The sequence below is a fragment of the Saimiri boliviensis genome, chromosome 18 (assembly GCF_048565385.1).
Source record: "Saimiri boliviensis isolate mSaiBol1 chromosome 18, mSaiBol1.pri, whole genome shotgun sequence".
Lineage (NCBI taxonomy): Eukaryota > Metazoa > Chordata > Mammalia > Primates > Cebidae > Saimiri > Saimiri boliviensis.
Window position 1 is genome coordinate 27,138,968 of NC_133466.1, and position 25,928 is coordinate 27,164,895.

The window sequence follows — 25,928 nt, forward strand, 5'->3', positions numbered from 1 at the left end:
CCTCCTTTGTCTCTGGAGAACATAATTTGTGTCATCCCTGCCCCAGGCACAGTTTTATGATAACATTTAAAATGAGTTGGATATAACAACACCTCTACAATACTTGGGTCCTGTAAACTGTTAATAGATTTAAGACCCCTTTTTTTTTCCAGTTAATATACAGATGGATGACCAAAAACAAGATTATTTAATAACATTATTTTAGAGAATAAATCACAAAGGAGTTGATACACAAAAGTCATTCTCAAGAGCAGCTGAATTTAAAGATTACCTGAAGACAAACAGATATCCAGACCCCATCCTGGACCTATTACATTGCTAAAAGACAATTATAGTGGCCCTGTCCATTAGAAATATAATGTGACTCATACATTTAATTTTAGTTATCCTAGTAGCCACAATAAAATGTTTTAAAAAAGACAGGTGAAATTAATTTTAATAATATATTTAATTAAGCCAATATATCTAAAGTATTATTTCAACATGTAATTAATACAAAATTAATATTTTTATATTTTTATTTCTAAACTAACACTTTGAAATCTGATGTGTATTTTATAGTTAAGAGCACATTTCAATTCAGATGTTGGAACTTCAATGGTTAAAGTGCAATCAGTTCCAGCGAAAAAATAAAAATTGTGGCTTTTACTCACCTTTGGTTCTAAATGAAAATGAAAATTAAATTAAAATTCAATTCCTAAGTTGTGTCAGCCATGTATTACACACTTGGGACTATGGAGGGCTGCCATATTGGACAGAGTAGGGTGGAAGGCTTCGAATTGCTCATGGTGCAGAGGTATAAAAATAACCAGATAATATCAATTATCTACTTCACTAAGGGAAGTGTAGATGTTAAAGTATAAAAAATGTTTGATGATAGACATTTAATTATAGACTTAGAAAGAGCATAGACATTAAAGTGTAATAATACTTGATAATAAACAGTTGTACACTTATTATTATTTTGAAATGAAGTCTTTCTCTGTCACCCAGGCTGGAGTACAGCTGTGCGATCTCAGTTCACTTCAACCTCTGCCTCCTGGATTCAAGTGATTCTTTTGCCTCAGCCTCCCAAGTAGCTAGGACTACAGGTGAATGCCACTATACCCAGTTTTTTTGTTTTTTGTTTTGTATTTTAGTAGAGCTGGGTTTCACCATGTTGGCCAGGATGGACTCAATATCCTGACCACGTAATCCACCCGCCTTGGCCTCTCAAAGTGTTGGGATTACAGGGATGAGCCACCAAACCTGGCCAGTTACACACTTTTAGAAAGAGATAGGATTATAAGGAACACATCAGTTTACCATTGAGGAAGCTGAGATTAGTGAGTTGATTGCAGTGACTGATGGAGTCTAGGCTGGAGTTCTGGCTCCCAAATACTAGTCCTGTTCCTTGGTGTCTCTGCTACAAGTGTGTGTGGTGGCAGTGGGTCGGGGGTTATGTGCATGATACATACACAAGAGTGAGAGAGATTAAGAGGGGGTAATTGGAAGTTTTTGGGAGAAAAGAAATGAGAGGGAGGAAACAATGGTAAGAAAAATAACCCAACCTTATAATATATGTGCTAAATATATTCTGATATCTAGAGAACATAGTGAAAAGAACTTGAGATGGATGAATTTGAAAGACTTACATTTTATTCCTGCTCCCAAACTGGGAACTGTGTGTCTTTGGGAATGTGATTGAACTTCGCTGACCCTAAGTTTTCTGAGCAATAGAATATGGATACAAGTTTTTGTCTCTCGGTTTGCAGTGAGCATCAAATGTTGTAACCCACTTTCAGCACCTGGCATAGTGCATGTTAATGATCATCACCTTTCCCTCTGCCAACCACCATACTGGGGCAGAGTAATCTTTAAATTTAATATCCTTGATTAAATGACTTGAAGTCAAACTCTCACTTGATCTTGGATGTTGTTTGAAAATAACTGCTTAAAATAATTTGTAATCAATGCTTCTTATCTAAAAGTGTTGATTTTTACTGGACAAGAAGAAGCAACAGGATTTATTGTTGCTGTGCCTTAGAAAACCAAAGATTTTAATTTCCACAAATTGCCTCAAACGCCTAGGTGTAGTGCGGTGTTTGACAATTCAGCCTTAAATTTCCCATCAAACGTAAAAAGCTGTAAACAAGAAAATCTATTATAGTGGTATTTTTTCACCTACTAATGCATATTTCAGGGTTTTATTTTCCTTTAAATTTTTTTAAAAATTTTTTTCACTTTAAGTTCCAGGACACATGTGTAGCAGTTGCAGGGTTGTTACATAGGTATATGTGTGCCATGGTGGTTTGCTGCACCTATCAACCCGTCATATAGGTTTTAAGCACCACGTGCATTAGCTGTTTGTCCTGATGTTCTCCCTTCCCTTGCCACCACCCCCTAAAAGGCCCTAATGTGTGTTGTTCCCCTCCCTGTGTCCATGTGTTCTCATTGTTCACCTCCCACTTATGAATGAGAACATGTGGTGCGTTGGCCTTCTGTTCCAGTGGTAGCTTGCTGAGGATAATGGCTTCCAGCTTCATCCATGTCCCTGCAAAAAATATGATCTCATTCTTCATTATGGCTGTATAGTATTTCATGGTATATATGTACCACTTTTTCTTTATCCAGTTTATCATTGATGGGGATTTATGTTGCTTTCATGTTGTTGCTATTGTGAATAGTGCTGCAATAAACATACATGTGCGTGTATCTTTATAATTGAATAATTTATATTCCTTTGGTTATATACCCAGTAATGGGATATATGGGTCAAATGGTATTTCTGGTTCCAGATTCTTGAGGTATCGCCACATTGTCTGCCACAATGGATGAACTAATTTACATTCCCAACAACAGTGTAAAAGCATTCCTATTTCTCCACAGCCTCACCAGCATCTGTTGTTTCTTGACTTTTCAATAATTATCATTCTGACTGGCATGAGATGGTGTCTCATTGTGGTTTTGATTTGTATTTTTTTAATGATCGTGGTATTCAGCTGATTTCTTATGTTTGTTGGTCACATAAATGTCTTCTTTTGAGAAGTATTTGTTCATATCCTTTGCCCACTTTTTGATGGAACTGTTTATTTTTTACTTGAAAATTTGTTTAAATTTTCTGTAAATTCTGTATATTAGACCTTCATCACATGGGTAGATTGCAAAATTTTTCTCCCATTCTGTAGATTGCCTATTCACTCTGATGATAGTTTCTTTTGCTGTGCAGAAGCTCTTTAGTTTAATTAGATTCCATTTGTCAAATTTTAGCTTTTGTTGCAATTGCTTTTAGTGATTTCCTCATAAAATATTTTCCCAGGCCTATGTTCTGAGTGGTATTGCCTAGGTTTTCTTCTAGAGTTTTTATGGTTTTGGGTTTTACATTTAAGTCTTTAATCCATCTTGAGTTAAATTTTGTATAAGGTATAAGGAAGGAGTCCAGTTTCAGTTTTCTGCATATGGCTAGGCAGTTTTCCCAGCACCATTTATTAAATAGGGATACCAATAATAATAGAATTAAATATTTTAAAAATGCAAGTTTAATTTTTTATATACTTACTAATCAACATTTTTTTTACTGATAAAAAGCACTGGTGAAATCCATTAAATTATTCACAGCTGCTAGATGTTAATGAGAAAGTAATATAGTAGATTCAAGCATAGTTTTAAAGACAAACAATATGATGTGTGTCTAGCAGTTGGTTAGAGCTCAGCACTAATGAGGCCAAGGTCAAGGGTTTAATCCCCTCATGGCTAGTTAGTTTTGTTCTATTTCATAGCCAATGGCAGCATCCATGACCTCAGATAGCTGACTTGGATTTGCCATTGATCATTAGGGAGTCTGGGCTGAAGGATAGAGAGCACCAGTACAAAACCATTGCCCATTATGGAAAGAGTAACTGAAGGGTAGAACCACCCTGCTCCATTTGTCCACTGTTCACTCTGATGTCATTTGTCCACGAGGATTTTCCTTCACTATAATCAGTATTAGGCTACTAGATACAATTCTCCACTTTTGACTTGGGATAAGTTATCAGACAATAGTAAGAACATTAAAATAAAAACCGAATTCTCCTCCTGGCTTGGCTCCTAAATAGCACTTGGTTAAGTCTTTACCCAATCCAGAACTCAGTTTTTAACCTCTGTAAACTAACAGAGATAAACTAGATTTTTTTTAAGGCCCCATGCTGCATTAAAATGGCTCCATAAATACATTTAAGATTTTTTGGAATGGAGAGTTGCCCAACATTAAACTCTATTATTTTCCTTTTGGTACTACAAAAGGCAAAACTTAAAGAGGACCTCAGTGAACCCCACTGCATTAATCAGGGTTCTCTAGAAAAACAGAACTAATAGGGTGTGCATTGTGTGTGTGTGTGTGTGTGTGTGTGTGTGTGTGTGTATGTGTTGTGTCCGTGTGTGTTGGTGGAGAGAGGAGAGAGAGAAAGCAACATCTAGAGTGGTGTTTCACTAAATATCTGAGTACTGTGGCTGAGCCATGTTGACACATAAAGTAAATTACTCATAACATCTGCCTTTTGGTATTTATGTCCTTGTGTCATCTTCACCTTTGGATGTTACTTGATTCCAATAGAGTAGTCAAAGGTAACAGGAAGTCACTTCTGTGATTAGGCTACAAAAGACTTCCTAGCAGATTCCCTGTGTTGCCTTCTTGGATTTCGCACTCTTGTGTAAGAGACCGGTAGGATAAAGAACTAGGAAAAATGTTATTTATAGCCAGCAGTGAAGTAAGGCCTCCAGCCCAACAGCCTTCAGGAAATTGGATGCTGCCAACAACCACTGAGTAAAATTAAAGGAGTATCCTTTCCCTAGCTGAACCTTCAGATGAGACCTTAGACCTTTGGGCCAACAATTAATTACAATCATCTGAGTGACCATGAAACACAGAACCCATCTAAGTCAGGCCCATATTCTTAATCCACAGAAACTGTGAGATAATAAATGTTTATTCTTAAGCCATTATATTTGGGAGTAATTTCTATTGCAAAAAAAAAATAGACAACTAATACAGAAACTAAAATTAATGTAACAACAAGATATGGATCAGGGTTATTTTCAGATAAATCAAATGCATGCTAGTTAACTTAAGCAGAAAGGAATATACTGCAGGTTATAGAGAGCCCGGAATTATTGAGAACTGAAAACACGTACTCTAAGCTTGCAGGAATTACATCAAGAAGCACACTATAAACCACCAAAGAGAGCTGCTATTTCTATCACAGTCAGGAAGTGGCCAAATCAAGAAGCTACTACCACAATGGCTGGCTCAAGAACCACTGACTCCACTGAAGTTTGTGACATTAAAAATAGATGCACACACCTTGCCTTTCCCCTGTGTTGTATCAGCATCTTAAGTTAGCGTCTGTGATAGATGTGACCCAAGCAACATCTTATTCTAGTAGCAAGAGTAGTTAGATGTGTTTCCTCTCCTGTCCCTTCCCTTCCCCTCCCCTGCCCTCCCCTGCCCTCCACTCCACCTCTCCCCTTCCCTGCCCTCCCCTCCCCACTACCCCTCCCCCTCCCGTCCTCTCCCTCTCCCTTCTCCCTCCTCCCCTCCCTCCTCCCCCCATCCCCTGTCCCCAATCCCCTCTACTCTCCCCCTTCCCTCCCCTCCCTCCCTCCCTTCCTTCCTTCCTTCCTTTGTTCCTTTTTTCTTCCTATTTCTCTTTTTTCTCCTCTTCCTCTTCTTAGTCCTTCTTCTACACATTGATTTTCAGATCAATAAAAGACAGATATCCACTTAAGAAATATATATTCAAAATATCTAGAGAGTAACATGAGCAACTGTGATTAAATTCTGTATTGTAAGTATCAAGCCTAACTTCGATAAGAATTCTTAGAAGGAATTCCTAAAAATAATGCAATACAGTAATTAGAAGCATAAAATTTGGGGAGGAGGTTAAACAAACATTATAAAAATCCCGTCTTGGGCCGGGCACAGTGGCTGATGCTTGTAATGCCAGCACTTTGGGAGGCCTAGGTGGGCAGATTAAGAGATCAAGAGTTCAAGACCAACCTGGCCAATATTGTAAAACCCCAGTCCATTAAAAATACCAAAAATTATCCAGGTGTGGTGGTGGTGGGCACCTGTAATCCCAGCTACTTGGGAGGCTGAGGTAAGAGAATTGCTTGAACTCAGGAGGTGGAGGTTACAGTGAGCCAAGATCTTGCCACTATACTCCAGTCTGGGTGACAGAGCTAGACTCCTTTAAAAAATATAATCCCATCTTGGACAATTTTCTTAAACTCTTTAAGCATTTGTTTATTCTATAATCCTACAAAATTAGAAAATTATTTGTCACCTCTTAATTATCAGGTGAGAATAAACAGTGACAACGTATTTTATATTATTAACAGGAAGGCTGGTGCAAGGTAAATGCTCAATAATAGGTGTTAACTCTAAGTACATAACCGTGGTTCATAGTTTAATGGTACAAGTCCCATGGAGAAAATGAGATTTAAGCTTGGCTTAAAAAGGAAGAACTGAAGTTAAAAATGATGAAAGACAGGTGCTTAAGATGTTTTCACTGCACAGTGTCCAAGAACCTTTCACAAAAGGCCTTAAAAAAGCACTTAGAGTCTAGTGTCTTATAAATGGGTAAATGGACACATTGAAATGTGACATGTCATCTTAGAATAGGTGAGTAATAGAGAAGTCAAAGTAGGTGACTCCCAAGTTGGTATTCTAACCACTTAACTGCATTTCTTACTTGACTTCAAACTATTAAAATTGAGAGTTTTTTTGTTCTGTCTTATATTATCATCAGCATTGACATAGCTATTAATAACATAGACACTAAAGGAAGAAAATGAGATTAACAATGGCATCCCATCAGCTAGGTCTCCATCAAACTATGAACAAGAGTAGTCAGTGTCAAAACAGTGCATGCAATCCTTTTCTTGACTTTGAGATTGTATAATGACTCATAACAAGCCAATGCGTAAAACATAGCTTACGCTCACTAACAAGACTGCAATTTTCTTTCATTTTTATTTTTTCCTCTTATATCTATGATGACGTACAGCTATTCCTCTACCACCAATTCATATATAAACACCTTTTGGTAGTTTTAATTGGTTTCTTCCCGTAAATAAAGATTTATGTTAAAATGAAATCAATAGATTATAGTTAATTACGCTCTGTTCTTTTTTTTTTATTTCCTAGGCTTACAGGACAATTACTAATTGAATCTGATGAAAGCCATGATTATCTCTTTAATCATCTTAAAAAAGAAAGCTGTAAAACAAAAAAAAGCCTGTTCCCACTTTAATTTTCTCTTAGAAGCGTTTGTCATCACTACTGACTGACATCGGACTGAAATACTGTAGTTCAGGATTTTAAAGTTTTTGTTCATCAACCTTTGTTTTATACATGTGGACACCTGATTGAGTTCTGAGGGGCTTCCTGGGTTTTGTCCAGATTAGTAGCAGCGCTGGGAGAGCAAGTCAGGTTCTGGGATACCTGTTCAGTGCTTTTCCATTGCAACGATGGAATTTGATATTTTTACTTATGTGATTTCTTATCACATTTTTTGCAAGTTTGTTTGGCTTGCTCTTGTTTCATTTGTGGCTACGAAGATTAAAGAAGACAGTAAATGCCAGGAAACATGACACTTAATAAACATCAGTTGTTCTTTCCCTTTCTAAAATAGAAATTGTGTAAATACAATTTTATAAATCACATTTAAGGACACTTAAGAGAGCTCTGTTTTAAGAAATCTGGAAAGGGAATCTTTTTGAAAAGGAGGAATCTTTTATAATGCAAATAACCATCCCCTAGATAACCTGTTTTGCCATCCTGGATATTTATAGTGCTCTCAGAAGAGTTTGTTACTTTAGGATTGATATAAGGCTCTCTTCGCACACTAGTAGTCAAATGGCAAAGTTCATATGCAATTTACTAGCTCTGTTCCTGATGGATTACAGGCCCTGTGCCTTCTTCAGGCACTGTAACCTACAGGATCTGTCCTGAGATGAGAAGCTGAGTGTGGATGCTGTACACCAGCCTCTTAGAGAAATCAGAATTCATTAGCTGTGTGGGGTTGTTACTTGAAGACGGGAGCTGGACAGGCTGGCAAGAAAGCCTTACTTCTCCCGTCAGAAAGAGCTGACTGTTGCTTTTCATTCTTCATTTTATTCTCACAGGAGGATAAAATCTGTTTTCCCTGAGAACCATAACATTATTACAGTAATACGCTGAAGGGGCCTCTAATGTGCAGACTGTCATCTAAATTCATTGGTTCCTGAAGTGCCTGATTTTAATTAAATGTGGTGTCATAAATTGCTGGGCATTCTTTGATGATGATGGTGATGGCAGCTCCAAAATGATTAATGCCTTTAAGACACATCAGTGTGCTGTCTACACACTTGTCTTCAAATACTATTAAATTATTAGTATTAGTGCTTCAAGAAAGGTGTCCTTTCTGAGTTTGTTTAGTAGTGGCATGTGTTGTTATATTTCTCTGCATTTTTGTCGCTAATCTCTCTTCTAGCCAATAGTGCTTCTTTGTGAAATGTCTAACCTAGATGATGCGTAGATTTTGTATCTATGCCATCAAGAATAGGAGTAGCATTATGTAGTAGTGAAGACAGCAAGCACAAAACCCTAGTTTTATCACTTACTAGTAATGTGGGGTTAGGCAAGAATGTTGACTGCTCTGTGCCTCAGTTTACTCATCTATAAATTGAGGTTAATTTTAATAGTATCAACCCTACATATTGTTGTGAGGATTAACCTGTGATATAGATAGCTTAGTCGTTTGGTCAAGTACCTGCAGCCCCAAGATCGGAGATCACGTCCAATTCCACATTAATGAACCATAATGATTTAAAGTTTTCTTATAGGATCCAGCTAAAATAGAAAGGAAACTTGGGTTAGAAAAAGTAACTGTGTGTTTGTGTTCTCTGACACACATGGACCAAATTCTTTTTAGTGTTTAGAGCAATGGACATTTTCTGATCAGTGCATCTGTTTATCCTGTCTACGAGATACTGGTAACATTTACGAGATACTGGTAACATTTACGTAGCAAAATACGCCATTCTTGTTTATAACGTTCAGGACATCTTACTACCTATTTCCAACCTAGGGTAGTTTTGTTTTATTTATCTTCCCACATTCCAGCTAGAAATTGTACTAGCTGTCAGTCTAAGTGTGGATTATGTCGGAATTAAGATTGGAATGGCGGGGAGGAAGTCTGCGGAGAAGAGATGGGCTTTCCACCTGTATGTGAAATTTGATTAAGCTTCAGAGCTTAAATGTGTAAAGGCCTTGATGACCACCCTGGGATATGTGTGTAACGACTTAAATTTCTGAAACACCCAAAGCTCTGGCTATCCTAGCATCTTACGGGCCCTTAAAAGAAGATTTTATAATTTCCTCAGAAAAAAAAAAAAAAAAATGACTTGCTATACATAAAGCATTTAGAACTATGCTTGATACTGTACGTATTCCATCATTATTATTCTGCAAATATGTAAAATCAATAAATTAGAAAAGGGATAGGATTTAATTCTTGTCATTTTTAATGATTTGCTTTTTAACCAACTGGGCTCAGAGTAGGTACATTTACCAACTGGGCTCAGACTAGGTACATTTACCAACATTCCCCTTTGCCATAGTGATCTCATTCATTGGAATGGAGACGTCTCCTTCATTGGAGTTTTTCCATATATTTATAATCAGGTATGGAAGAAGGCAGTAGGACTTCTTCATATTTGGGATCATTTGTTCCCAGTCACATAAATCTTGTTTTGAGAATACAGTTGATACCTCAATATTTATTTTTTCATCTTCCTGATTGCCTTAGATATGCTGAAAAATTAGTTTATTAACTTAGAAGTTTCATAATTACTCTCTTTGCCACATGTCTATCAGAATTTTAAAAAGGAACTAACTTTCATGTCTTCTGTGAACATCGGTAGGAACTTTGTTGAAACACAGGAAGCCAAGAAATGTCCAGAAACATACCTTTTCAGTTTCCGTGTGGCATTCTTGGAATCACTGTATTTTAATATTAATGTAGCCATTTTAGTTATGCAAGTGAACAATCTTCATTTTTGCAAGAGAGTGAATTGAACAAAATAGAAATTGAATTAGCTTAACAGTAAGTTGTATGTGTGTATACATATTTATATATGTATAATTATGTTCAACTCACTTCAATATCAGAATTCTATGTAACTATTAATAAGCAATTTATCTAATGAGAGATATATATGTGTGTCTCCAATGTGTTTGGCGTCGTGTAAGGATTTTATAATGGTTAACTCATTTAATCTTTAAAGTAAGTTTGACCCTGTATTCATGACGAATGTCAAATTAATGGACTAGGCATTTATTTTACTAAAATAACTTTCTGAAATGGTATCTTCCTTTTGGAATTCAGAGTAGAACACACACACACACACACACACACACACACATACACACATGCATACACACACATGCACACACAGCTGTGCTTCTAAAAATAAAACTGTATGAGTCTTTCTTTGACTAGCCCCTCTAGGAATAAAGTACCCAGGGTATGAACTCCAATGTACATGACAGTCTGCTTATGTAAGCAGCAGTCAGGATTGAAAGCCATTTACATTTTCCACAGCTGCTTTGAGTCTGGCATAAGCAGTACTAAAAATTACTTAACCAGTTCAGTAGTAATCTACAACTAGGCAACACCAAGGGAATAGACCTATTGTTCTAATTAAGCTGATGTTGGCCTGTTTAAGTAATCCCTCTTCCTCATATAATCACACTCCAGACCTACATTTAGTGTGCCTAACTCTCACTACCCTTGCAGGAAGCAGGTTGCCTAAGCAGAACTACATTAACTCTTTCATCTTAAAGGAGATTAAAAAGAAGTTTCCCCTCAATCAATTTTTTCCCAAGATATTAATTACAAGAAAGTCTTTTAACAAAATTACCAAAACTAAACTGATTCATCATGAGGAAAAATTGGATGACCCCAATTCCAGCAAAACAGAACAAAGTGGATAGTCCCTAGAGAATATTTTGACAACATACATGGTAAAAGTAAATCTCTATTTGTGGTCTTATATATTTTTTTTTTCCTGAGATGGAGTCTTGCTCTGTCATCAGGCTGTAGTGCAGTGGCGTGATCTTGGCTCACTGTAACCTCCGCCTCCTGGGTTCAAGAGATTGTCCTGCCTCAGCTTCCTGAGTAGCTGGGACTAAAGGCATGCACCACCATACCCAGCTAGTTTTTTGTATTTTAATAGAGACAGGGTTTCACCATGTTGGCCAGGATGGTCTCAATCTCCTGACTTTGTGATCCACCTGCCATGGTCTCCTAAAGTGCTGGGATTACAGGCGCGAGCCACCACACCCATCCTGAAATTCTTTCAGTGTCAGTCCAGATGTCTCCAAACTTCAAACCAGAATAATTATGTTCCTTTTTCCACAATCATCAGTTACAAGTGTTTAAACTTTGTGTGGGTCCCATACCTAAATATATTAACAAAAGCTTCACCCCGGTGATACAGGAGACTGTGTTTGATTAATACGTCTTCCCCCCAGATGCAAACTCTTTTGCTCAATTGGATATTATTTTTTGAGCCATCTGGAATTAATCTATTTGATAGCAAAGGCAAAGGGATACTGATATAATAGGTTGTTTCCAAAGTACTGTGATTTTAATGATCAAAAATTAAAAGGTATTGAATATTTTCCATATTCCTTAATGCAAATCTTGTCTATTCTCACAAAAGGTAGACTGTTTTGAAGTGGGCAACATTCATAATCCCTAAAGATCTATTTAAACCTATATGACAAACTAATGAGACTCAGGATGATGGCTTTTGACAATTAAGACATTTGGACCTGATGGCATACACTGTGGAACATGGAGCTTGTTCTTTCCTTGTAAGTTCCAAATATATGTGACAGAAAAACATTACTACAAAGATGGGTGACCATCTTTTTTCCTCAGGATTGTCACAAAGCTGGTTAACTGTGTGTGGCTACTGATTGTGGGGCAAAGAACACAATTAGCTTCTAATCTGAGGTTTGGAGGGATCTGGCTCAAGACCTAAACCATTTCAGAAAAAGACCTTGAATAGAGATTGGGTACATTTAGGGAACAGGATGACAAAGCATAGAGAATGAAAGGAGTGGTCAGTCTGACCATTAATTCCTCAAAGGCTTATTGATATCCCAACTCACATCAGGGCTTAGTTCATGACTCCCACGTCCTTACCTACAACCGCTATCCATCACCTTTTCCCTATTAGCAATGTCCTATGGGTGATGCACAAGCATTTCGAACTTGGCAATATATGATCCTCAAGTTCAGGGACTGACTGTTTCAGCATGTGGGGTTTTAGTAACGCTCTCCTCAACAACTGAGAAAATAGGAAACTCAAATTTTCCTCTGCTAGTTAAAAAAATCTTGATACTAACAAAATAAAGATTAGATAAATGGCCCCTTCAATCACTATCTGGGGGAAAGGCTATCTTGGATTTCACTATGTTCTGGGTGGTACTATTAACCACTGGAATAATAGAATCAAACTTCCTCTTTCTGGTTTACAGTCACCATTCCTCTTATCCTTAGCATTTGTGTTTTTTCCCCCTTAGAAGTGGAATATTGATAGCAATTTTCATTGGTATGTAAATTCCTGCCATGCCAAACAAATGAACCTCTCCAGAACACAATCTGTTGCCTTTCGTGTGGTAGATATTTAGTAATTTTTTAAAATGAAGAACAGATGAATAATAGAGAATCTGAAGGATTTTTTAAAGGTGCCTAGGGCAGTTTAAGCTCTTTAAAGGATGGTGAAAAATGTGACATATTCTTTCCCCAAAAGTGTAAGGGATTTTACACAACTGTCACTTGGTCTGAAGAAAAAGGTCAGATGAATCACAGATACATTTCAACACCCTCAGGGTATTGTGATAGACTACTTTCCATCTTTCTCAAATGAAGGTGCTCCATGATATAACTAGCACACCCTGGTATGTATCTCTCTCCTTGGTTTTGGTGGATGGATGAAGAGATAGAAGGTTTAGATTATGGTGATTTAATGGGATGTTTTAATTTAAAAGACCTGTTACTGTTTTTTTAAAATGGCAAGGGCTTAAAATAAGGTATAAGCCCTAGTTAATAAAGGAAACTTCCTACTTTTCTCAACGTTACAAAGACAAAAGGAAAAAAAAGTTAAAATTTGAGCCAAACTTCTGTGACACATTACTAAAATACAACAAGGGATATATAAGTCTTTTTATTAGGAAAAAGGCAAAATGAGCTACATTTTTATTCTGCTAAAAAATGAATGAATATTCTTTCAGATTTCTTGGTATAGTTTTGGCTTATGCTATTTATTTTATTAATTTTATTTTAATTTACAGGGAGTGTCTCATTTGGAGAATACAAAACCAAAAAAGAGAAAGTAAGTCAAATTTACTTTGTAAATTTCATGTTCCCTTAGTTTTGTAATGTTGAATGTAAATTTTTTTTTTTTGTTTTTTTGTTTTTTTGAGATGGAGTTGGCTCTGTCACCCAGGCTGGAGTGCAGTGGTATGATCTCAGCTCACTGCAACCTCCACCTCTCGGGTTCAAGTGATTATCCTGCCTCAGCCTCCTGAGTAGCTTGGATTACAGGCGAGTGCCGCCAAGCCCGGTTAATTTTTGTATTTTTAGGAGAGACGGTGTTTCACCATGTTGGTCAGGCTGGTCGCGAACCTCTGACCTCATGATCCACCCACTTTGACTTCCCAAAGTGCTGAGATTACAGGTGTGAGCTACCGTGCCTGGCTTGAATGTGAATTTTTAGTGAACTTCCTGCCAGAGTACTTTTTTTTTTTCAGCTGTCACGTACAAATCTAGGTGTGGATTACTTTGCTACTATTTCTCTGTTTATGCTGATACATGGGAAAGCTGTGTTGTGACATTCCAGTAGACAGGGATGTGAAAATTATATTTTCAGAAGAAACATGTGTCTAAACCAAGCCTAGATTAAAGTGGGAGCCTACATAAAAACATATTTCTATCAGTGACCTATAAATCTTCTGAAGTATTTTTCTAATCCACATAAAAATGTGTTTGCAAAGAGTTTTGGGTGATTTAGGTCAGGCATGGCTTTACATTCAGCACATCCAGCTGCCAGAGGACATGACATACACATGTTGCATAAGGTAATGGGATTTTAACTGATAAGGAGGAAATGCACATGGGCAGGAAGCTGGTTTATGGGGAAACTTTCAGAGTGGTTGCCGTGGATACAGAAGAATGGCTTCCTTGCACCCTGGATTGGTCTGGGGCCAAATTGTGAATTACATGATATTCTCTCTCGGTGTCCTTTTTCTCAAAAGCCCTTACTCTATTCCCACCCTAGCACTCTGCTTTTTCATATTCTTTCTTTTTTTTAAAATTTTGCTCAAAGCTTTCTCCCAGTTAAAAATATAAAACACATTCATAGTAAGTAGGTAATTAGGTGATTAACAGCTTAGGGACCTGGCAGGCTGGTGTAGTTGTATTTTAGCTACAATTAACTATTTAAACTATGACACTGGCATTTTAAGCATGAGATGGAGTAAAGAAGAGCCTTTCTCAGTCTTATTGCCATGTATGTGAGGCTGTTTATTCTGATCATAAATAAGAAATTCACTAATTCCAAGGCACATACTTACACAAAACTGTAGCTCTTGGCTTGTGATTGATGCATCCACAGAATATAGGCCACCAAAACATAGAAGACAGAAGGAGGTTTGAATTAAAGGGAAAGTGTCTGATGCTGACCAATTTACAATTTTTCCAACGTAAACCAGATCGGTTAAGATTCTCATCAGATTCCAAGCAATTGAAATAAAACTGAAAACTTCCTTGAGTTCCTTATTTATTTATTTATTTATTTTTTGCCTACCACTCTCCTGATGGAAATGATGTCTCATGTTGTTATATACCTACCTCACTTTAAAATATTATAAACAGCTTTATTTGTTTGGATCTGTTGCTATATGCCAAGAGATATCCTAAGCATTTTGCATTAAAAAATTAAAAATAAACAAAAGGTTAAGAAAAAGGAAACCTTATTTATGCATGTTTTTGCTTATAATTTTGAGCTTAAAAGAAAGAGTGGGTAACCTTGGTTTTAATTTAGTGACTATCAAGAATATGTGTATGTGCAGCCAAAGTGAGCACATGACTGTCAAGAATATAAATAGTGGAAAACACTTAAACTGTAACAGTTAGTGGTGAGATATGTGCGTGTTTACCCACACGCATGCTTTAATTAGCATGATCAAGTCAGCATAGTCCCAGTTCCATCCTCTGTTTCTGTTTCAAAACATTTTTTTATGAAAAATTTCAATCATACATAGGGGAAGAGTTAAACTCCTATCACCAAACTTAAACAAGAATCAACCTAGAGTCAACTTTATTTTATTTCTACCCATTCTACTCCCCTAACTTCATCTCCACTGTTTTTCTTAATCAAGCAGATGCCAGACACATAATATCATGCTTAAGTGTATACTGTTAGAAAATAAGAACTATTTTTTGGACAGCATGATCACAATACCACTACTGCACTAGAACAAAATAAGACAAATGACATTATATTGCCAAATATACGGTCAATATTAATATATTTCTGACGGGCTCAAATGCTTTTTCAGTGTTCGTTTATTTAAATCAGTATCCAAAAAGCTCAGCTGGATCCAGTTCCCATCTCTTAATTTATGTCTTTTCATTTATTTGTTGAAGACACTGGAGTCTGTGTCCTGAAGAATTTCCCAGATTTTTGAATTTTACTGATTGAATCCTTGTGTTTTTTTAAGTATGTTCTTCTCTACTCTATGTTTCCTGTAAACTTTTAGTTAAATCTCAAAATGTGGTAAGATTCAAACATATATGAAGTGTGAAAACTTTTAAAAACATACATGTATATTTAAAAGTTGGTCTTCAGTGACTGCATACTTCCTGTTTTGTTACATTGTAAGCTCTATGTTTAGTCTTCTTGTTATTCATCTACTTCACTTTACAATATTATAAATAGCTTTACTTGTTTGGAATGCTTGCTATATGCCAAGAGATGTCCTAAGCATTTTGCATTAGAAAAATTAAAAAGAAACAAAATAAGAAAAAGGAAACCTTATCATGCATGTTTTTGCTTACGATTATGAGCTTAAAAAAAAAGGTAACCTTGGTTTTAATTTAATGGCAATGAAGAATATCAACAGTAGAAAACACTTAAGCTATGACAATTTAATTATGAGATATGTGTATTCACCCATACATATGAATTGAGTAGCATGGTTATATATATATATAAATTTTTTTTTTTTTTTTGAGATGGAGTTTCACTCTTGTTACCCAGGCTGGAGTGCAATGGCGTGATCTCGGCTCGCCGCAACCTCCGCCTCCTGGGTTCAAGCAATTCTCCTGCCTCAGCCTCCTGAGTAGCTGGGATTACAGGCACGTGCCACCATGCCCAGCTAATGTTTTGTATTTTTAGTGGAGATGGGGTTTCACCTTGTTGACCAGGATGGTCTTGATCTCTTGACCTCGTGATCCACCCGCCTCGGCCACCCAAAGTGCTGGGATTACAGGCTTGAGCCACCGCGCCCGGCCGCATGGTCATACTTTTATGACAGTGATATTGCTCAGTGGGTTCGGATGGTGTCAAGTTGATCCATTTGGCATAAAGTTGCCCATCAGCCTTTCAATTAGGCTTTATCAATAATTGCTGAATATTTTCCAGATCTGTTATTATATTAGATGTTTCATGATAGTTATATTCAATTTACCTCATTCTTTCTGTATTTATTAACATAATTATTTGGAAAAGCACTTTCCCCCCAGTAACTATTTGGTTATCCTGAGATACTTTAATGTAAAATGACTTACCTATTTTTTCAGGTTTTATGAATATTAGTTTCTCCATATTGCATAGAAATTTACAGACCCAAATTATACTTGTATTTACTGTAATTTGCCAGCTAGGGTTAGGAAAATTCAAGACTGTAGGTAAACCTTACTTAGAGGTAGAATTTATTTCTGCTCCCAAAGGTGTTGCATACATTTTAATTTCTGTTTGATTAATATGTTATTTATTAAATCTAGACTTAAATATTTGTTTTCTTTTTTTTCTTCCAGGTTATTCCGGAGATTTATGTCTGAAAATAAAATATTTGGTTAGTGATTTCTAAGATTTCAAGTGTAAATTATGTATTCTGTCTCCCCAGAAGTTCTTTCTCCTGCTCCTGCCTAAAAGCAACAGAACCGATTGATGAAAGTCAAATTGAGTTGTTTTTGCATTATATAGAATAATTTTTTTTTAAATGGCTGATTCTAACTTTAAATGCCTATGACAAAAATCATTGATTTGTTTGCAATAATTTCCTTTTGTATTTAAAGAGAATAATCTTTGGTTGTTCATTGGTTGATCACCTTCCAGCTCTCCATGTTTAGCTTGGCTGCTCCATGGTCAAGGTGACTTGTTAGAGATTATTTTTTCTGGGGAGGGGGAGAAACAGAGTTTTGCTTTTGTTGCCTAGGCTGGAGTGCAGTGATGCAATATCGGCTCACCCCAACCTCTGCCTCCCGGGTCAAGTGATTCTCCTGCCTCAGCCTCTGGAGTAGCTGGGATTATAGGCATACGACACCATGCCTGGCTGATGTTGTATTTTTAGTAGTGATGGTGTTTCTCCATGTTGGTCAGGCTGGTCTCAAACTCCCAACCTCAGGTGATCCAATGGCCTCAGCCTCCCAAAGTCCTAGGATTACATTCATAAGCCACCGCACCCAGCCCTAGAGGTCTTTTTAGATATGTGAATCTAGGAGTCAATAAAAAATTAGTAGAAAGTGATTCTATTATAAAAGTCTCTTCTACAGTATTTCACACACCAAATCTCCTCTTTAGTTCTGTGATAGCAAAGGTAGTAATAATACATGCAATCAGTTTGATTTGTATTTTAATTCTAAAGAAAATCTATTTCTGTTCATTTCTTTTAGAAAATTAATTATCTCTTTTTACTTTACAGCATATAGGAGTCAGTAATTATAAAACATTTACAATGGTGAAACATCTAGATCATGCAGTCAAGTTGTTTTTTTAAATGCAGTGTGCTAAACTTGTGGGTACCCTTTTCCCTTTCCTTTTTTCCAGCAGAGATTAGGAGTGGGGTGCTCATACCCATTTTCTTCTTTTTTAAAAAACAATTTTTCTGGTAGGATCTGAAAGATACCTTCTGACCAAGGTGATACCCCTGAATGGGTACGATTTTGAAGGATATCTGCATTTCAATCAGGTTTCAATTCGCCCAGTCGTAGCATCAATAGGTGCTGGGTCCTGTCAGGGTCCTGCAGTCACTTCTTGATAATTATTTTGAATATTACCCCCAATTTGAATAGTGCATAGTTTAAATAAAAGGAAGTAAGGCAAAATTTTATTTTCCATCTAGATCCATTCTTAGTCTCTTCTGCGTGTACATACAACAAATATTTCTATCCTAACACAATTCTTGATAATCAACTGCCTTTTCTATAATCAAAACAAATGAGCAAATAGTGACTTTAAAATCAATACAGCATGCTGAGTTTGTCTTCATGCTACACATTGGTTGCATTACTTAACATTTCTTTTATCAATGTGTGATACAACATGTAGAAAGATTTATTGTAGTTGGTAATTTAAAAGGGATTCCAATTCTTCATTTGGTGCAATTAATTTCTTCACGTGTCCAGGTCCTACTTCAGATATTGGGAGGACAAAGTTGAGCAAATCATTTACCTTCTATTTAAGGATCTTAAGAGTTTCTTCACAGCTCAATTTCTCTCCACACAATTAGTTTGTTAGAAATGGTCTGGGCGTGGTGGCTTATACCTGTAATCCCGACACTTTGGGAGGCCCAGGTGTGTGGATCACCTGAGGTCAGGAGTTTGAGATTATCCTGGCCAACATGATGAAACCGTGTCTCTCCTAAAAATACAAAAAATTAGCTGGGTGTGGTAGTGGGTGCCTGTAATCCTAGCTGCTATGGAGGCTGAGTCAGAAGAACTGCTTGAACCCAGGAGACAGAGGTTTCAATAAACTGAGAGCATGACTCCATCTCAAAAAGAAAAAAAGATATAATGGGGAATATGGAGGGCAAGGATACTTTAACTTATGCATAAAAATAATTGATTATGACCCTGTCTTTACCAAAAAAATGGACCTATCATGGTGGCATATGCTTGTAGTTTCACCTACTTGGGAGACTGAGGCAGGAGGATACCCACCACCCAAGAATTTGAGGCCACAATGAGCTATGATCACACCACTGTACTCCAGCTTGGGCAACAGAGTAGGACCCTGTCTCAAAAAAGTGATGATAATTGGTTGTGAATTCAAGAAAACGACTTCAAAGAATAATACAATCATAAACTATCAAGAGACACTAGAGTAACCGCATTCTACCATATATGGTGAGGTGCCTATGTAGTTCATGGGAGTAAGTGGGCAGCCCACAGGGTACCTGCATTTGTCCATGAAGGACTAGAACTCCCTAGAATGGGCCACAGAGCTCTCTTAAGATATATCACTTACCAATTTCCAAACCCCCATGCTGAACTTGTTTTGATTTCAAATGTCTTATACTTACTGGACAAATGTTACTATGAATTCTGCTAACCAATTCTTTGCTTCACTTTAGAAGGAAAAACTGTGAATGACAAAACCTGGCAGGAACTCAGCAAGCATAAGAATGATTCCCACATCAGAAGGCCCTGTCAGCTAAAAGGTAACTGCTAAATTTAGTTCAGCTGACTTTGCATTTTCCCAAAGTAGTTTAAAGGGCAGGTAAGAAAAATTTACATCTTCCGCCATGAAAATAAGCAGAACATTGTGTTCTACTTAAAAAGGAAAACCAAAGAAGACAGAATATAATATGTATTATTATAAACTATTAATACATACATGTACATATATGTTGATATGTCACATAGACACATGTATAAAAAGGAAGTGGGATCTTCTTAAGTTGCCTGCTGAAGCAAAGAACCAATTGAAAAGAAAATTGAAAGTTTTAATTTACAAAAGAATTTTAAAATATATTAAAAATTAGAACATGCAGAAACTCTCTATAAAGATAACATCAACATGTTAATAGTTACGGTTAGGTTTTCTTTAAAAATTTTAAGAGAAATAACCTTGATTATGAATGTAAAATTAGGTCATGTTACAATTTAAAAATTTCTAGGAGAGCAAATTAGCAGTCAGATATAGAATAACATATTAATAATAAGTGATTTCATAATTAAAATTACTTTGGGAAGGCAAGTAATGAAACAAAGTCTTAAGGGTTTAGAAAGATGAAAACAGTGTCAGAAGTCGATCTGCTTGGTATTCACCCCCACAGGTTACTGGAACAAGAAAAATTTGATTACATTAGCTATTGATGATTTAAGAGTCTAGAAATTTCACCTGGGAATGAAGAATGGAATGGGAAACTTAGGAGTCTGCCTGGTGCCCTATTCTACTGTGGCTGGGTTGGTATCGAAGCTGCAAGACAAAGTCCTTTTTAACTCTGCTGTGTCCTCTCCTTATGCAGAAGGAAGGAGTCTCTCCTGGGGCTGCAAGCTGTGCTACCTGGGGTTGGAAAAGGGGTGATCCAAACATTCCTTTGGCCACCCCTCCTGATGACTTACTAGATCATGTTCACCTCAATTCCACTGGCTTTGAGCCCAGCACAGCACCAGGACTTGCCCAGGAATTTCAGTCCCTGTGGCCTGGACTGCCTTTCAAGTTTACTTAGGACCCCAAAGTGCCTCAGTCTACTGTTGTGGGGCTAGACAGAACTTGGGAGCTAGTCTATATGCTCCCCTGTGGTTGACGGCTGAATTCTGCCCTGTGTTGCTTTCCATTGTGAGAGACAGCACTGAGGTCAATGTGAAGTCCCACAATAGCTTTGATTTTCCTTCCCCAAGCACCAAGATTCTCTCTCAGCACCATGAGGCTGCTACCAGAGGTAGAGGAGGAGGGTGGAGTCAGCAATCCAAAACTCTTTCCTACTTTTGTCAGTGCCTCTTTCATGGATATGATGTTAGACCAGGTACTGTGATCACTCACCTGATTTTTGGATATTATGGAGGTGCTTTCTTGTGTGAATAGTTGTTCAAGTTGGTCATGTGAGAGGGATGATTCCTGAAGGTTCTATTCAGCCACCTTGCTTCATTCGCCTCCCTCTCTATCATATTTGGATTGGACTCTGTCTTCACCACGTGGATACCAGCTATATGCATCCACATCTTCAGTCAGTTAATCAAACATTTCTTTATCAGTTTCTCTATTCATCCATCAATCATTTATCTATTAATTCCTCTATATGCACATGTTGTATTTTAGATTATTGTATGTTGATCTATGGCTAAAGAAGGTGTAACTATGTTTAGACTATTTTAGATATAAATTTTTTCATAAATTTCTTTAAGTATTCTATTGCCTAAAATTACCTTTCTCTTAAGTATTTTTTGTTTTGTTGTGTTGTGTTAAATTAGGAATAATGGGCAGAGAATTCTGTTATAGCTAAATTGACAAAGCAGCCAAGAATCTTGGCCTTAGGTGAGTTGCTTCTGAGGGCTTTGTCAGAGGAGGAAGAAAGAAAGCCCTTACAGAATTTGTCCCAGCTTTGCTATTTCTCAGGTTCTTGAATGACCATGTGTGTTCAGTGAGTATGTGTGCATGTGTGTGTGTCCAAGAGGTTCAGCCGACATTTCAGCAGTAGCAGTTGAGTCCCAGGACATTTCCTAGCGATTAATGCCATGCTAGGAAGAATTGATGGCCTGAGACCAAGGCTGTCTGTAACATTATAAATTGAAGGGAGAAATTCAAGGCCACAAGTTGTAGGCTCAAATTTTATGGGTATAGTAGTTTCATTTGGAAAGCTCAGAGTATTTCTAAGTAATTAGTGACCTATGTATTAACCTAAAATATTTCTTTCTCATTTTAAACACTCCTTCTTAGCTGTTAATTGCATAATTACTTAGTAGTAGTTTACTGTGCCTGGGGATAGGCAGTCTGCAGAGTTCAGTGAGATAAAGATGTGAAAGTGCATCTTTGCTATCATCCACAGCACATGATTTTATTAGACACTAATGATGAAATTGTAACGATAGCTTCAATAAAATAGAAAATATGTAGGGAAATAAACTGTAGGAGTGACATTAACTCCTAAGCAGTCTTATAAAATTCAAGGCCAAGAAAAGGCAATTTTCCTCAATTTCAAAATGATATTTCTACACGACACATTATATTAATAGCATTTCAGCCCAAAAGAGTATTGGGACCTGATGAAAAAATTCCATAGGCTATATTTAGTTAGGATTTGTGTCTGGTGTATTAATCCATAGATCAACAACATGACTGTACTATATAGATTAAGACCAAATTTATCAGAATAAGTTGAGTTCCAGATGCATAATATTTTTAGTTTATCTAGTCCATTTCCTTCTTCTAAGGAGATTTTAATCTAAGCCTACATCTGTTCTATTAAAAGAGACTACATCTGTGAAATAATATAGAATAAATTGAGTGCTTAGGACTTTACTATTAAAAAATTGGCATAGTGTAGGTGTCAAGAGAAATTTATCTGTAATTCAGGTTAATTGTTAATTTTTCAGCATTATAAATGGGAAGAATGTTTATAATATTTATTTTAGCAAGTTAACGTCAATTTTTAAAATGTTTAAATTTATTTTGGCTGTGTTTAGAAAAAAGAATTAAGAAGAGCAAACTTTGAATCTGTGAATTGGAGTTTACCCAAGATTAACTTATGATTTAATTAAATATAATTTCAAGAACAGAGTTTTCGTATTTAGACCAAAAAGTACAAAGAATAAAAATGAATCAGCATTTTAAAAATAATAAAAAGGAAACAAAACATTTGGAGATTCAGAAATTTTACAATCAATTAGCATAAGTGTGACAGACTATTCCACAAGAAAAATCTGGGGAAAAATAGCATATGTTAGTAAGGGAAGTGAGGGAACAGAGAAAGTCAGAAAACAGTGTTAGCAGTAAGAGAAACATTAACTTCACCTATACTGCTGCAATGTTAATTTAAAAATAAATCTTCTTGGCTGAGTGCGATGGCACTTTAGCTGGGGAATTGGACCTTAAGCTCCCTGTAGAATTCCCATTGCCTTCTTGATCTCATTAACTTCACTTAGTTATATGTTTGTTTCCTGTAGATATTTATATTTACAACATTGATCTAAAGGTTTATGCCTCAGTTCTTCCACCTGGTACTCAGGGTCTGTTAAAAGTTGGTCTCAGCACCTATCCAGCCCTCTTACTCTATATCCAGGACTGCTCTCTGGCCTCACCAGCCTCAACCTCTACACTTAATTAAACATGCTCCACTTCTGCTGCATGACAGGCCAATGTTCATGGCATCACTGCTATATTTATATCTTTTCCTGTTCTTCCACCTTTTTAAACTATCTCCATTCTTTAAGCTTCCATTCTGGCCCTGTTTCTTCTACAAGTTCTCTGAGTCATGGCAATCTCTCCCCACAGTATAGTATATGAATCACTCGTTTTTCTGCTTTGCGGTGTTATGTAAGTGCATCGCACATATTCGTATCTTGTTTCCTCAGCTTGATTCCAAATTCTAGAACACAGGAGGCCACTTTACTGTTCTTTTTCTATACCCAGAAGAACGCTGATAGAAGGAGTTATCCAAAATTCCTGTAAAAAGGTGATTAAAAGAGACAGGATGGAAAGGAATAAAAGAAGGGAGGCAATAGCTGTTTTCCTCAAGACAGAAAATAAAAACCAAGCTGCTGAAGCTCAGCTTCTAGCGGCCTGACCCTGTGACTTAAATTCTTGATTCAAAGAACCCGATTACAAAATCAGCTCATTTTAAAACTTAGGTACTTTCTGGAATCCTGTTGTATGGCTACTCTCATTTTAAATATTAAGTTATTGGTGCAAATAACTTTGAGATTGTGCTGTGATTTTAACGTATCTTTGAACTATAGCTATGATGGAGATCTGGTGAAAAATCTGCACCTATTTTTTTTACTGTGCGTGGAAGATAGGACTTGCCTGTCCCTGCTTCCCTTCAGAATATGAGAATGAGGAATAGTGGAAAACTGAAGCAATGGTTGCAAATAAACAGGAGTGAAAGTGAAAGGAAAACTCACTGGCCTAGTGACCAGGTGATGTTGTGGGTCACACTCCCCTCATCTGTAAAATAAGAGGCTTAGATTAAGCGACCCATAAAGTCTTGTCCCCATTTAAAATGCCATATATTTCAGACTTAAATAAATGAAGCTCCCTTTTACAGGAGCTAAAAGGGAAGTGCTGCTAGTTTTGAAAAGGTTTCATTTAGCTGCAAGCAAATGGATGCTACATTGCAAAGCTTTTACTAAAGCATGCATAGAACAATTTGGACATAAATAATTCATGTTGAGAAGACCTAAGCTAATGAAGCTCAAAATGCCGGGGGTGGAAAGCTTAGTTTAATAGAAACAGGTGAGGTGCTAACTGCATAGAATCGCAGCATTTTGGAGTTAGAAGTGGCTTTTGTTGCTAGTCCACAATCCTATTATTACCAAGAAAGAAAGGGAGTCACAGTGAATTTCTGTTGCTTCCTCAGAAACACAGTTGATCAGGGGCATCCCTATTTTGTTAAATTTCTATTTTATTTTGATCTGTTTCTTGTAAAAATAGCATATATTTAAGAAACAAATTTTTGACCTAGCCAATGTAATGCCTTACAGACTAAATAAAAACATGAGTATTAAATTGTACCTAAACTTCCTAAATCCTATAATTTCTGATAATCTGTATATAACAGTTATCTCTTTTCTTAGATATAAATGAAGATGATTTTATAAGTAACAGCATGCATACTCTTCAAGGAAAAACACTACAAGGAACTTCCTGTCAGGTAATGTGAATAATCAGCATTTGCATGTTTTGAGAAAATCATCTTGTTACTCAGCTCCGTAATATATTAGAAATAGTATACAATATTTAGACAGTCTTGTAGCTATTTTGTATTTAGTTATTATAGGTTGTTTTATAATTGATATGCGTATGTCCCTGTGAATTGAAATACAGATTAAAAAAATCAAATGATGTAAGATAATGAACTATTTTGATTTTGCAAAACATCATGCTGTACAGCCTTTTGATAAGTAACTCTGGGAATATTAAATTAATATACTGCAATGTTCTCTGTCAAGACCTATGTTCAGCACTTCTATAAAAACATATACTGAAGGTCCTGACCAATCCCTCTAAAAATTGCATTAATTAGCCCAGGAGTTTGGGCAATTAAAAACGTCTGAATGTTTGGCCTCCCTAATAATAATAACATAATATCAATCAATAGCCAAATACTTGCCTTCACCCTATAACAAGAAAGGGTATATATGAGTCAACAAGGCCAATTCAGGCATCAGACTTACTTTTGATATTTTTTCTGATGGCCATGAAGTTCTCTTTAATCATTCTGATAGTTTTATTAGAAAATTTAGAACTGACCTTCCTTGGTGCAGTAGGTAGAAGGTACGTAGCATATGAATTGTAAAGTGCTGATTTGGTGAGGAAAAGGAGCTCACATTCCTAAATCCAGCCTGATTCCTGAGGTTGTTGGAGGCTCTCCAATGAATTAGATGGTAGATCATGATTTTGATCCACTGCAGTTTCTACTGGCTGCTCTGATGCTACCAGAATGATAGACTATGCTACAAGACATGCTAACACATTGCCTGAGCACCGTCTCCCAGTGAGTTCCCCCTCAGTGCATGGATGAGAGCTCTGAAATCAGAGTTCAATCTGAATCTTCCTTTGACTGTTAGTAGCTATCTGGCATTGTGCAATTTACTTAGACTCTCTCTGCTTCTATTATCATCTGGAAAATATGTGTATAAAAAATCTTGGTACTTTCATGAGGATTCAGTGAAGCATGCCATTAAAAC

The 25,928-nt window shown here is 36.6% G+C and overlaps 1 protein-coding gene across 5 annotated transcripts in view; it reads left to right on the forward strand.

The window, feature by feature from the left end:
• Positions 1 to 25,928, forward strand: part of SAMSN1 (SAM domain, SH3 domain and nuclear localization signals 1) — a 330,513-nt gene that overhangs the window by 191,412 nt on the left and 113,173 nt on the right. For 4 of the 5 annotated variants that reach the window (XM_074389483.1, XM_074389480.1, XM_074389481.1 and 1 more), the window contains 4 exons: positions 13,367 to 13,407; positions 17,115 to 17,152; positions 19,652 to 19,738; positions 24,816 to 24,892. In XM_074389483.1, coding sequence (XP_074245584.1) covers positions 13,367 to 13,407; positions 17,115 to 17,152; positions 19,652 to 19,738; positions 24,816 to 24,892 — 243 coding nt within the window. Of the gene's footprint in view, positions 1 to 993; positions 1,092 to 13,366; positions 13,408 to 17,114; positions 17,153 to 19,651; positions 19,739 to 24,815; positions 24,893 to 25,928 lie in introns of all 5 variants that reach the window. The other variant, XM_074389482.1, reaches the window with a different exon arrangement.